Source organism: Schistocerca cancellata, chromosome 2, assembly GCF_023864275.1.
Source record: "Schistocerca cancellata isolate TAMUIC-IGC-003103 chromosome 2, iqSchCanc2.1, whole genome shotgun sequence".
Classification (NCBI taxonomy): domain Eukaryota; kingdom Metazoa; phylum Arthropoda; class Insecta; order Orthoptera; family Acrididae; genus Schistocerca; species Schistocerca cancellata.
Window position 1 is genome coordinate 347,386,762 of NC_064627.1, and position 14,829 is coordinate 347,401,590.

The 14,829-nt window shown below is 38.0% G+C and overlaps 1 protein-coding gene across 2 annotated transcripts in view; it reads right to left on the minus strand.

The window, feature by feature from the left end:
* LOC126161739 (lysophospholipid acyltransferase 6) overlaps positions 1-14,829 on the minus strand; it is a 155,046-nt gene that overhangs the window by 24,624 nt on the left and 115,593 nt on the right. For both annotated transcript variants that reach the window (XM_049917778.1, XM_049917777.1), the window contains 2 exons: positions 14,441-14,552; positions 6,563-6,701 (listed from right to left, as the gene is read on the minus strand). In XM_049917778.1, the coding sequence (XP_049773735.1) occupies positions 6,563-6,701; positions 14,441-14,552 (251 nt within the window). The remainder of the gene's footprint in view (positions 1-6,562; positions 6,702-14,440; positions 14,553-14,829) is intronic.

The following is a 14,829-nucleotide window of genomic DNA, read 5'->3' on the forward strand; positions in this document are numbered from 1 at the left end:
TTACATACTGTATTTCCTTACTGATTCATAATATTATATTCAGAAACTTTACATGTGCAGTTCATTCACTCATTCATACACAATGTGTTCTGTAAATAATTCCGTGAAAAAGAATACTAATAGACACAAATTGCTTGAGAATGATCAGGTAGAGATTATGGATTCCTTGCATCAAAGCAAAAATCTTTGTATAATCTTTGAAAACCTGACTCACTGTTTAGTCATAAAAAGTCTGCCTTTAAAGTAGGTTGGTTATTTGAATACATCATTCTTTATTTATTTATTTTGAATTTGCTATTTTATATAAATCTGTGAGCTAATCATGATCAAATTATAAGAAACACTTTTCCAGCAAAAACCATGGGGTGCGAGTTTCTACGCAGTTTTCTTTCTCTGCGGATTCAAAGGAATATATACATAAGGAAAAAAGCTTTTCATTATCCAGATTTTTCAACTGAATAATGACAATTCTCTTAACAGTGAAACAAGTATCAGTGTTGATTGTCAACACATCTCCCTTCTACCTAGTAGATATTGTTATTCTTTGATCAGTAAGCAATCAGTAACATGTAAGCAGCAGCTAATTAACATAATATACATAATAGTAATAAGAAATTAGGAAAAAACTCATGAAATTATAAAATGCACAAGTTAATTGGAAACTCAAACCTCCCCCGCTGTGACATTAAACCCCATTTAGTTTCGTGGTCGTAATGTAACACTATCATTATTACGAACGGAAGTCAAAAAGTAAAGGAACTTTTGAGAAAAGAAATATTACTCTAATGATTGAAAACTGAAACATGCATTATTTTTCTACATACCCTCCCTGCTCTTCAACATGCTTTGTCCAAAGTTTCACAAGTTTTTTCGTCCTGTCAGAAAAAGCTTTTTGTTGCACCTGTAACCAATTTTGCTGCGCATCAGTGATTTCTGCATCAGTTGCAAACCTTCTCCAAAGCACTTCCTTTAATGGACCAAACTATGAAAACAACTTGGAACCAGGTGTGGCCAATTTGTCAGGTGTTCCAGCGATTCAAATCCCAACTCTTTTATTATTTTGGTCATCTGTTTGGCAGAATGTGTCTGAGCATTACCTTGCTGCAGGATGACATCTTTTTGCAGTTTTCCCCAACATATGGGTCTGTTTGCAGCTTTCAGTTTAGTTCACAACACGTCACAGTAGTTCTCACTGTACACAGTTTTTCCTCTTGGGGTGAAAGGAACAACTACTACACTTTCCATGTCCCAGAATAGTGTTAGCATAATCTCACCAGCTGATGGCTAATTTTTAAATTTCTCAACTTCTGGTAATGATGGATGTTTGAAAACTGTGCTTTTAGCCTTACTTTCCAGTTAGTAATGATGTGCCCATGTTTCATCTACAATAACAGTATGCTGTAAAAATCCATCTCTCGTGCGATAGTAATGGATAAGATGTTTGCAAAAGATGTCCATCCTCTGCATCTTATGATGCACTGACAATTCTTTCAGTATCCACCTTGCACACACTTTCTGAAAATTTAGCCTGTCATGTAAGATGGAATACACTGAACCATGACTGATATGTAAAGGGGATACTGGAAATTTTGATCACTGCGATTCATCTGTTTTCCATCACCATATCTTCAACGACTTCCAAATTGTCCTTGGTTGTTGATGTCAATGGCCTTCTCAATCTTCCCTTGTCACCTAGAGAAATTGTTCCCTGTTTGAAGCACTCTATTCATTCGTAGATCTAACTTCATGACAAACAGTTGTCACCATACTGTACTTGCATTGAATGAATAATTTCTGCAGGTTTAACACTTTTCCACACACAAAAGGCAAATCATTGTCCTCATTTTCTCCTTGGTGCAGATCAACAATGGGGCTGCCATGTTCCACAGCCTGCTACAATACAACTAATGCAGGAATAAGAGTGATATTTTGTATAGAATTATTGCAGATGACAATACTTCAGACCTCCATACTAGCAGTGTTACCAAGCCCTATAGTGAGAAATTGCAGAAGGCCCTTTACTTTTTGACTTCCCCTCATATTATTACTATTATTATTTTATGTGTTCTTTTCCATATCCATGAAAGTCGTATCTTAGGAGTCCCTGGTTTGTCAGTTGGAGGTGGGACTCTGTCACCTCCAAAGGTCCGAGGCATTTTGCTCTGATTGTTGCCAGCATCATATTTAAAGTACCAGGGAAGCAGGTTGCTAGCCTTACTTGCCCTGAGTCCCATTGGGTTTTACCCCTAACGGCTGAGGGACTAACCGGTGGATTTGGTAGTCTTTGCCGTATGAGCACAAAGGTGACCACGACTCAGAATATGTCCGAGATGCCCAGCCTTATTCCAAAGTAACTGGTATCCCGACTGTCGGGACCACTTACTTGGCCACTCATACGTTGCCCGTGGTTCATGAACTAGGACATGACTACAGGAACCCACACCATGAACCACAAATGTGGAAATGTAAGGACTATGGTATGAAGATTAGCATCTCCAAAACGAAAGTAATGTCAGTGGGAAAGAAATATAAACGGATTGAGTGCCAAATAGGAGGAACAAAGTTAGAACAGGTGGACGGTTTCAAGTACTTAGGATGCATATTCTCACAGGATGGCAACATAGTGAAAGAACTGGAAGCAAGGTGTAGCAAAGATAATGCAGTGAGCACGCAGCTACGATTTACTCTCTTCTGCAAGAAGGAAGTCAGTACCAAGACTAAGTTATCTGTGCACCGTTCAATCTTTCGACCAACTTTGTTGTATGGGAGCAAAATCTGGGTGGACTCAGGTTACCTTATCAACAAGGTTGAGGTTACGGATATGAAAGTAGCTAGGATGATTGCAAGTACTAGTAGATGGGAACAATGGCAGGAGGGTGTCCACAATGAGGAAATCAAAGAAAAACTGGGAATGAACTCTATAGATGTAGCAGTCAGGGCGAACAGGCTTAGATGGTGGGGTCATGTTACACGCATGGGAGAAGCAAGGTTACCCAAGAGACTCATGGGTTCAGCAGTAGAGGGTAGGAGGAGTCGGTACCTGGATTCGGTTAAGAATGATTTTGAAGTAATAGGTTTAACATCAGAAGAGGCACCAATGTTAGCACTGAATAGGGGATCATGGAGCAACTGTATAAGGGGGGCTATGCTCCAGACTGAACGCTGAAAGGCATAATCAGTCTTAAATGATGATGATGATGATGATGATTCCATATCCATTAGGTGCTCACTTGAGAAAATATATTTCTGCTGCCAATTCATTTTCATTTGTCACTGATGGAAGGAGAAAAACAAAATATGTCTTTTTCTCTCACCCCTCTCCCTTCCCCTTCAACCCTTCTGCCAGAAGATGGAGCCACTAGCTCCAAAAGCTTGAAGATTTAAATATCTGTGTGTGTGTGTGTGTGTGTGTGTGTTTTCTTCTGCTGCCACTTGGTGAGTAGATTGTTTTATCAACCCAATAATATTATATTTTCAGAATTTGTTACTTGTTTCTCTTGTTTTGGTAGCAGTCATAGTGAGTGAATGCTAGCCAGAAACAGTCTCACATTTCGTATTTGGTTTTCCCAGATATAGTAGTGAGTTGACAAATAATTTGGTGTTGCCTCCATTATTTCAAAATAACTATTGTTAATCATATGTATGTTTCCAACTCATTCAGAAAGGAGAAGCAAAGTGCAGAAAGTAGATCAAATATTTGAAAGATTGTTCAGGGTTTTTAGGAAACCAGAAAATGTTTTGTGCAGCCAAGCAACTTAAATTGACAGAAGTGAAACCTGACTCATCTTGTGAAATCATTTTGATTGCATTATCAAAAATGACCTGTAACTGGATCCTTCTCCAGATGCCACACTGCTTCAGAAAAATAAATGAACATTTCACAGAGCACGTGAGTATTCTAGAGCATGTGTTCCACAGTCATGCCCTACCAATTGGGATATATTTTAACTGTGTTTACTTTTAACACAAGTTTTCAGAGTCCCCATGCCTATAATAAGCAGTGATAAGAAATGAAATGATTGTGTGGCATTGGTAGCCGGGAGGCTCCACCTGGGAAGTTCGGCCGCCAATTGCAAGTCTTATTTCAGTTGACGCCATACTGGGCGACTTGCATGCTGGTGATGAAGATGACATGATAATGAGGACAACACAACATGCACTCCACGAGTGGAGAAAATCTCCAACCCAGCTCGGAATCGATCCCGGGCCCGCTGCATGGGAGGCAAGCACATTACCACTCCGCTAAGAAAGGGGACATATGCATTGATGACAAAATGCTACAACTTACATGTTCACTTATACATTACCTCTTTACAATGGAATGTTGTCTCTCAGCAGTGAGGAGAAGAAGAGTTTTCAGTGTACAATCCCTGCAATGAGGAATTATTTGTCCATTACCTGGTGAGCCACAAACCCCAAATCTGCCCAACCCAGAGTCATGGTGGTTGCAGAGGGGCAGGACACTGCTAAGAGAAACTAAAATTTTTATGACTTTAAAAAGTAAACTGTTAGATACCATGAAGAAATGAATGAAAACACCTCTCAGAAGGGGCTTGATGATTTTGCATTGCAAACTTAAGAAGTAAATCTTCCCTAATTGTTATAGACAAATCCTTGTACTAATAGATATATTTCACAAGGCTATTACAGTTGTCTCCAGAAAACAGGGCGTCTTCAACTGGTGACTTGAAAGAATATTTCCATGTCAAATGATTTTAACAAGGATAATTTATTGTTGCTTGTGGCTCTGAATGAACTACATTTGCATATGAATGTAATGTATGAATTGGTTAAAAATATGGCTACAGAGTTCTGAGCCTGCCACCATATTGCATCCATTTTAATTCTAAGCAGCTTATATAGACTCAAATTAATGGCTAAATGTTGAAGGATAGCAAAAAGAAAAGAAAACGTAACAGTGTGGTGGAAAAAGTAGAATGATCCACAATATACTTTGAAAACAAAGCTTCATCTGTAGCTTTACACAGTGAAACATACCCCAAGATATGAAACTCTGAGGGACTGGTGGTAAAATTGAAAACAATACTGAGGAACTCATAAATTTCTTATTTTAATGCTTTAAATGTAAAATCCAAGTTCCTTTGTTTGTTACAATCATTCAGAGTTTCAGCTTTCCATGATGAATACACATGTGCACACTGTTGTTGCTCTCTCTCTCTCTCTCTCTCTCTCTCTCTCTCTCTCTCTGCCCCCCCTCCCTCTCCCCCCCCACCAATCCCTCCCCCAGTGGGGGTTAATCTAACTAGATGCCATTTTGTTTTGAAGGACAGTCTCAAGACTGATTCAAGATGGTTGTCAACCTACTTTTTCTCAGAGATATTCACAACAGTTTTGGAGAATATTGATAAGATAATATTTTTTTATTACTGGTAAGTTTTCATTTACTGGTCCAGATATACACTAGGGATAATTAAAGCAAAAGAGGGAATGACAGAAACCTTTGGGTAAGAGATTCAGCATTTGGAGTAAGGAACGCTCTCTATCAATGACAAACTTTTACATTCTTATAAATATTTCTAATAAGCCCACAGGAGCAAAACACTCATGCAGTGACAGAACAACAAAACTATGAAACTTAACTTTCAAAATCAAAAGTACCTTTTTCAGAAGTTATACACTAAAATGGGATGTGTGTGATAGGTGGTACATATTACTGATAATTAACTAACTCAAGAAATGAAGATACGCTTAACTTTAGCATGTCTCTCTTAACACTGGATTCCCAGTGGTCTCTGCTGTCATTAGTATCTGGCCTCTTTTAGCTGACAAAGACTACGCATATGTCCCTCACAATTTCTAAGTGTTTATCTCATCTTGTAATAATCACTACTTGAATAAATCAATGAAAATAATCAACTTTTGAAAACATAATGTAAGTGGATGGATAAAAGATCTACTCACAAAGAAGTGGCAGGAGAACACACATAAAAAGTATTAAAGTTTGCAAGCTTCAGAGCCAGTGTCTCCTGCTACTGGCACAAAGGTTGAAGGGGAAGGAAAAGCGGTGATGGAAAAGGACTGATGAAGTTAAGTTTTCGTAAACCTCACCAGTCTTTTTCCATCACCCTTATTTCTTCCTTTCAACCTTTCTGCCAGATGAAGGAACCACTGACTCCAAAAGCTTGTAAAATTTAATTCTTTTTACATGTTTACCCTCCTGCCACTGCTTGATGAGCAAATTTTTTTTTAGCTATCTAATCACATTATTTTCACATTTGAATAGTGGTTCTCTTCTAAATTTGATGGGTAAGATGTCTGTAGCCTGGTTTCAATCTGTGCTATGTTTTAAGTGGCTATGGTTAGGACTCTATTATAAATAAATACAGTAAATTAATTTTTTCTGAGAGCTTGTACCTTTTGAACACCAAACCTCTCCTCTGACATTGCAGGTTCACTAAGAATCACTACATTCGCTTAAAATTACTTACTAGCACAATATACTACAGTGTAGAGGTTGCTCATTTTAAAGTTGGATTAAACAGTCTTGTAAGTAGTAATAATACACTATAGTTATGCAGTAAAACAAACAGAAGTTACATACTGAGGTTGGTGATGGGTGCTTGAAGAGGTTGTGCCCATGTATGAAGTCAATGTAATCTCTGTAGAATATGACAGGTCCACACATGAGTGCTTGGAAATGGAACATGTAGCTGAAGTACTCCAAGGCCGTGGGCATCTTCCTACCACAATAACACAACACACAGGGTAGCTTGAAACAAACAGAACAACGACGCAATACATTCTTACATGCATCTGTTAGCACTTTACAACTAATAAATGCACTGTTTGTATCTTTCATTACAGTGATGGTAATTACTACAGGAGAATAACAATAAATATTTGTAAGCCATCCCTTATTATTAACAGACAAGGTACTGTGGGAGGAAAAGTCCATATTTGGAGACAATAAAAAGGCCACTTGAACAGGAAAGATCATGCAGATTACATATCATTCTGAATGGTTTCTGAAAAATACCATATGTTCACTACATTTTATTTTGCTAGTGCTTCCCCCCCCCCCCCCCCCCCTCCAGTTCACACCTCTGCCACCCTCCTACCTGTCCCCTTTGCTCCAAATGATTTTGCTTACGCTGTGCTACCGCAGAAAAATTGATGAGCATGTGAGATTATCTCCTAGGTTGTTATATGAGCAAAGCTGTCTTTATAAAGAATTATCACAAAAGAAGAAGGGAACAACAACTCTTATCTATTTGATCTTAGAAACCTGTGTTGTAAAAACATCAATTAAAAAAGAAGAGGAGTTATTAATTGTTTTTCAAAGTTTATTTGCTAATTTCACACAGCTCTGCAGATCACCCCCTCCCAACTCACCTCTCCACAGAACCTTCATCATGCACTGCTTCCCCACTTGCTCCAGTACCAATGCATCACATGCCTAGCCTGTACACCTGCCAACCATGCATCACATGCCTAGCCTGTACACCTGCCAACCATCCCTCCCGCATTCCTAGCCAAGAAACAGGCTGCCTCCCTCTGAGCTACTAGCTGTGCACCCCCAACTCCTCTTCCTGACTCGGCCTCTTTCTGCCTCCACTGATCCTGTGGTGTCACCGCCAGACACCACACTTGCTAGGTGGTAGCCTTTAAATCGGCCACGGTCCGTTAGTATACGTCGGACCCGCATGTCGCCACTATCAGTGATTGCAGACCGAGCGCCGCCGCACGGCAGGTCTAGAGACACTTCCTAGCACTCGCCCCAGTTATACAGCCGACTTTGCTAGTGAGGGTTCACTGACAAATACGCTCTCATTTGTCGAGACGATAGTTAGCATAGCCTTCAGCTACGTCATTTGCTACGACCTAGCAAGGTGCCATTACCAGTTACTATTGATGCTGTAAAACATGTACTGTCAAGAGCGATGTTCACCATTTATGGATTAAAGTTAATTATTCCACAGCTACATCCTTTTTTCCTCGTCTAATTTCCTTGTCCTGTTCCAGACCTCATGCCAGCCTACGTGAGCTAAAACGCATGCCTTTCGGCTTCCTCTAATATTACGGGTTGGTCTCCTGCCAATCCACAACAGATCCCACCTGATACAACCTCCACTCCATCCTAGTCCACCTACTGAGCTGCACTGTGCATCCAGCCGACACTATGTAGGGAAACAGTTTTGCATGTTTGTGTGTGTGCGTATTGGGGGGGGGGGGGGGGGAGTGTCTCATATTCTTGAAGTATTTAGTAACTACACAATTCATAATAAATTTTCAACTAGTGAATATGTATTTAAACCACTATGACAACTATACACCTATTGACATCTCTGTAAATAATTTTTAATACATAAATTGCCAACTTAAATCATTCTTCAGAGTTAAAATGTTGGTCCTCATATATCTGGATGTGAACGTTTGTTCAAAGGCCTAAGAAGGGAACCACGTCCAACAAATAATTGTGGTGATCAAATGAACTGTTGGTTTATGAGAGTTCTACCTAAGCAGACACTGCAAATGTACGACTGTTGCTCTCAGTGTCAATAGTTCCGTTAACATTGAATAACAATGGCTTTAAATCCTGGGAATTATTTAAACACACAAATCAGCCTACATTCATAATCGCAATCTCCAATATATATGTTTACATCATGCTCAACAAACAGCTGAAAGACTGGTGTGACGCCACAGTCATCTACAGTTTCAGCCTACAGTCAAATCAGCCGTAACACCAAAGGCAAAAGACAGTGGCCATGAATTATAAGCTGCCAAATGATGTATTCCCTACAGTAGTGATTATAAAAGTAATTATGACAACACAAAACTTTCAGACTGTAACATAAGAATATGCCAACTGTCATTTCCCACTGTGGTGGTCAGTGTTTTGTGTTCAAGAGCTGTAATCACAGAGCAATTTCTTTTTGCTTGCTTTACTGACTATTTCAATGTCATTTGGCTACGGAGAAGTTTCTTTACAAAGTTTTAGGAAATTCTGCCACTCATTTTCCTATATTTTTCCAAAATGGAGTCTTCAAAAATAAATACTATGTATCTACAATGAACAGTTAATATCTGTGGTCAAAGCATGATAATCATGTCAACTGCTAAGTGGTTTTGCCAAGTGTGTCTTATGCTAATTTACAGGAGGCATGCAAAAATACGGGAACACCAACAACACATCACATCACAATGCCCAATTGGTGTAGGAAAACCGCTGGCATTCAAAACAACTTCCAGTCATTTTGGAATGGATAAATACAGCTACTATAGGGTCTTCAAATGAATATTGTACAATTCCCCCTGGACTATAAAGGCAAGTTCATGTAATGATGAAGGAAGTGAGTAGTGATCACACACTCTTCTCTCCAAAGTAGATCATGAAGGATCAATAACATCAAGATTTGGTGACTATGGTGCCCATGGAAGACGCAACAATTCATCCTTGTACTTACAAAAGAGTCCTGGATGATGAAAACTATGTTAACAGGCACCCTTTTTTTTTTCTTGGAATACAGAATCACCACTGGGGAACAAGCAATGGACCTGATCAGTCAAAATGGTCACATTATTCTTGACAACCTTGCAGAGTAAACTTGCAGCCCATGAAATAGCATGATATGGCATCACCAGACCCCCATAATATTTCACTCTTAGCAGCAAGCAGTTTGCATCATAAATGAGAGAGAGAATAGGCCATACATAAACTTGGCCAGAAGTTGAAAACACTATGAAACAGGACTCATCCGACAAAATGGCTGTCTTCCTTTGTTCCGCATTCCAAGTTTTATGGCTTTGGCACAACATTTCCTGTTATGGGTATTTGCATCACTAATAAGTGATTTTGGAATTCCAGCTTGCCCAGCACTTCCAAGCTTATGAAGGGTTTGCACGTGCAACATCCTGTTCTGCAGTGACTTTTTTAGCTGTTGTCCTATAATTTTTTTCCCCAGTCCTCTTCAATGGCCATCTGTCACAGCCACTTAACACACACTTTCATCTGTGTTGTGACTTAGTGGATGGTGTTTTTCCACTTTCCGTGTAAGTGATATAAATCTTTGATATGGTACCTTCATTATGGAAGCCTTCACCATACGAGTGCCAACAATTTGCCTGTGTTTGAATTCATTTAGCTATGTTATATTGCACTCACAACTACACATATCATTATTCTGACCATGACTGACACTTGCAAGGTATTGAGGACACTGCACAGGTGCCTTCATGGCCAGATACAAACAATGCCACCTGCAGGCTTGACTAGCATATGCATTTATTTCCAAGCATGCATTTCTAACAGTGTTTCCATATTTTGTCCAATCCTGGTAGACTAATACTGGACTGCGTTCAGTTGATCCAGGTTTAGTGATATCCAATGTATCTAATATGTGAACCAGTTTCCTTTTCTGTACTAAGATCAAAATTGCTGTCTAGCCAATGACATTTATACAGTCTGCCGTAAGATGAACAATGCGTTCTTTTCAGAGTGAAGAAGTACACTGAGTCTGATGGTGAACTTTGTAAATTTTGTGTGAAATTCCAAATTTATTATGAACCACTGAAAATGTATTATGAACTATTGTAAATATAACATGGAATATGAATAACATGAAGTCAAATGGAAAGAACTTAAAACTTTCTGGTCAGACAAGTATAAGATAACATCAGTAGCAGCAGAAAATGGCATAATGGAAGTGGGATTATTATGCATACGAAGCTCGGGTGGAGAATGAGTAAGTGTGAACAGTTCAATGATAGAGTTATTCTCATCAGAATCAACAGTAATCCAACACCAACAGTAATAGTTCAGGTATACATGCCAACATCACAAACAGAGGATGAAGAGGTAGGAAAAGTATATTAGGATACCGTATGAGTAAATCAGTATGTAAGTGGCAATGACAATCTAATAATCATGGGGTTTTGGTACATGACAGAAGGAGAAGGAAAAGAAGAAAAAGTTATGGGAAATACGGGCTTGGTAGTAGTAATGAGAGAGGAAAAAGACTAACTGAGACCTGCAATAAATTGCAAATGGTAGTAGTGAATACAATGTTCAAACACAAAGGGGGGGGGGGTATACTTGGAAAAGGCCAGGAGACACAGGAAGATTCCAGCTGGCTTACACCATGTTCTGGCAGATATTCCAAAATCAGATGTTGGACTGTTGGTCATTTAGAAGAATCAATGAAGTAGGATAATGAAGTATTGGGAAATGATGAAGTTCTCTAAGACTGTGAATACTGTGACACTGAATGCCATTGTAGGCAGTTCTAACCCTTAACTCATGATATGTGGTCTCTCAGACCGCTTGAAAATCCTTGAACTCTCTCTCTAACACCAGTTCTTGCAGAATGCGTCCATACCACTCTCTACCCTCCTTAAATCGACAACCATACAATGTTTTCTGTCACTTGTATTACTGCCTTCTTCGTTTGTTGTTGACACATGTTTGTTGCCACATATTGGGGTTTCCCAGGCTGCATCTCATGTACTACATACACATTTTCTTTGGTATAGCAGAAAATTTATTCAGAGGAACTTGTCAGTTTTAACGACCCTAAGTCTGATGAAATTGCCGGTTGGTGGATGAAGGAAGGTGTCAGCGATATAGATCAAGAAATAGACAAAGAAGACAGCAATTTTGCATCAGCCAATGATCATAGTTCTGCTAACAAACAAGAGTATCATTCAGAGGAAACAGTGCAGGGCAATGGTGATGGGGACCTTTCTGTTGCTCAAATAAAATACTTGAAGTGTTAGTTGAAATCAAATTTTTTCTGAGTTGTGGCAAAGAAAACTGTAGATTCCAGGATTGAATGTCAGTTTCGCAAACTTTTTTTTACTACTAATCGAGTGCAATTTTTATGTGAAAGTTTAAACTCTGAAAATTTATATGAAAATTTACTTGCTGCAGAGATACTATAATTTTTCAGAAGTTCAACTTTGGTTCTCTTACAATTAGTTTATGTGTACTATTTAAAAAAAAACACATGGAAGTATGTGAGTTTGTGTGATAAAAACTAAAATACTGCAGGCTTTATTTTGTGCCATATCATGAACAATGGCTATTTAAACAACATATAAATAACTGTGAAAATAAATGTTATACCAGTTAAATTAAAAAATTAAAATAAATGAAGTCTTAAATCTTGTTTTAAGCACAGGGTCCCAGGGACCACACCTCTTATTATATGTTGCAGGAAAGTCACCTCATCTATTCAGGGCTAAAAAGGGTCATCACAGAAGTTAGGATGACAAATATGGTACAAGAGCAGTAACTGAAGAAACCTTGGGTAACAGAAGATATACTGCAACTGATCAACCAAAGAAAGAAGAACAAAAAATGTTTAGGGAATAACAGCAATACAGGTCACTTAGGAAAATAGGAACTGCATGGTAGTCAAAGCAAAATGGTTGCAGAAAAAATGTGAAGAAACTAAAACGAAATAGTCAGAAGTACAGAAGTACCAATTCAGCACATAGAAAAGTCAAAACAGTCTTCTGTGATATTAGAAGCAGAGTTGGCAACATTAAGAGTGCAATGGGAATTTGAATATTAAATGCAGAGGAGAAGGCAGACAGGTACAAAGAGTACACTAAGGCCTCTATGATAGGAAGGACTAGTCTGATAATGTGATAAAAGAAGAAATGGAAATCAGTGTTGAAGGCACAGAGGATAGAGTATTAGATTAGAGTTTACTATAGCTTTTGAAGACTTATGATCATATAAGACAGAAGGGACTGATAACATTCTTTCAGAATTTATAAGCTCACTGGGTAATAGAAAATAATATTGAGGATTTGTTAAATGACGATCAGTTTGGCTTCAAGAAAGCTAAAGGCACCAGGGAGGCAGTTCTAAAGTTGTGCTTGATAATGGGAGCAAGACTTAAGAAAAATCAATATAGAGTTAAAGGATTTGTCGGCCCAGAAAAAGTATTCAACAATGTAAAGTAGTACAAGATGATTGAAATCCTGAGAAAATCATGAGTAATTTGTAGGGAAAGGCGGGTAATATACAATATGTACAAAAACCAAGAGCAAACAATGGGAATGGAAGACTATGCTCAGATTAAAAAAGGTGTAAGACAGGGATGCAGTCTTTTGCTCCTACTGTTCAATCTGTACATTGAAGAAGCAGTGACAAATATAACAGAAAGGCTTGAGGGTGGGATTGCAATTTAGGGGATTGCAATTCCAGATGATGCTGCCAACCTCAGCAAAATTGACAAAGGATTACAGGGCTTGTTGAATGGAATGGAGAGTCTAATGAGTACAAAATATGGAATGAAAATAAATCAAAGAATGATGATGGTAATGAGTAGTATCAAAAATGAAATTAGTGAGGCAAATTTAACATCAAAACTGGTGATCACAATGTAAATGAAGTTAATAAATTCTACTTTGGAAGCAAAATAATACATAACTGACACAGCAAAGAGGACACAAAAAGCAGACTAGAACAAGCAAAGAGGATGTTCCTAGCCAAAAGAAGTCTACCAGTATCAAACATAGGGCTTAATTTGAGGAAGACATCTCATGTACTGTGGGGAAATGAAGAAAAAGAGAACTGAAGTATGTGAGATGGGGTGCTGTAGAAGGAAGAATAACATAATGAATAAGGAGGTCATTGGCAGAATCAGTGAAGAGAGAAACCTATAGAAAACACTGACAAGAACAAGGGACAGGATGATAGGACATGTGTTCTGAAATTATTTCATCACTGTTGCATTTTTTCCAATACTGACAACAGGCTCACATGTTAGAATTTTGGAAGGAATCTTATTTCTGTCAATAAAAAGTATGACTCAATACTTTTCTTGACAAAGCAGTTATTTAAATTTTCATAATCAATCCTCTTTTTCCTCCATTTTGGCAAAGGGTAAAAGTTTGCTATCTTTCAGTCATCATTAACTTTGTCCATAATACTGCAGTGTCCTCCACACCTTACAGTACTGCATAAACTTTGTCACTTGCACTATCTTTGGTTTCAGTAGAAATCAATATACTTTACATGTTCAAATGGAAACTTTTCTGGCTAGGACCAAGGTCTTTCGGAGTGGAGTGAGAAGTCTGATTAATATGAAATCACACAACAGAGAAGGGCAGGTAAATATTTGTCACAAACCTTAAATTACTGATACTATGATCATGCAAATATGTGTATGAATTATTTACAAACATAACAAGTTAAAGTTTATTTCATTACTTATTTTAGCTATACAAAATATTGGTCTACTAACTGATATTTTTCAAGATTTTATAAATGACTATTGACTGGAGAGATGCATCATATCCAACAGTAGGCACAACAGTTTAACAGTCAACAAAGATTTTGGTATATTTAGCTAGTAATTATCTTAGGACGGTTAAAAGTTATATTTTTAACAATTAACTATAATACTTTTCCAAATATAATATTCTGTTTTTCCCCATTTCCACAGCTGTGGTTTCTGAATATTACCTCACAACATGGTATTTCTGGTTCGGAGTCAGCTCTTCATCTTTCCTTGTTAACCCATCATGGAGGCTGAAGGCTAAGCTTGTAACCTTCTGAGTTATTACCATAAGTGGACCTAAACAAAAATTATTTGATGTTGCACTCAATATGATAACAATTCTTCCATGAGAATAGAAGACGAAAATACTACTGTAAATTTGGTAATTAATTTCTACTCTTGTATTCTAGTAACGTTTCTGTAACACATTTCAGTCATTTCTACCATTAATCATCTCTGCTATAAACAAAGTCCATATTCTTAATTCAACTTTAATACCATTGCATTTGACAAATGGATCATCTTTTGTTCATAACATTAATAATAACATACTGCTCACTTCTGTTTGTTATGT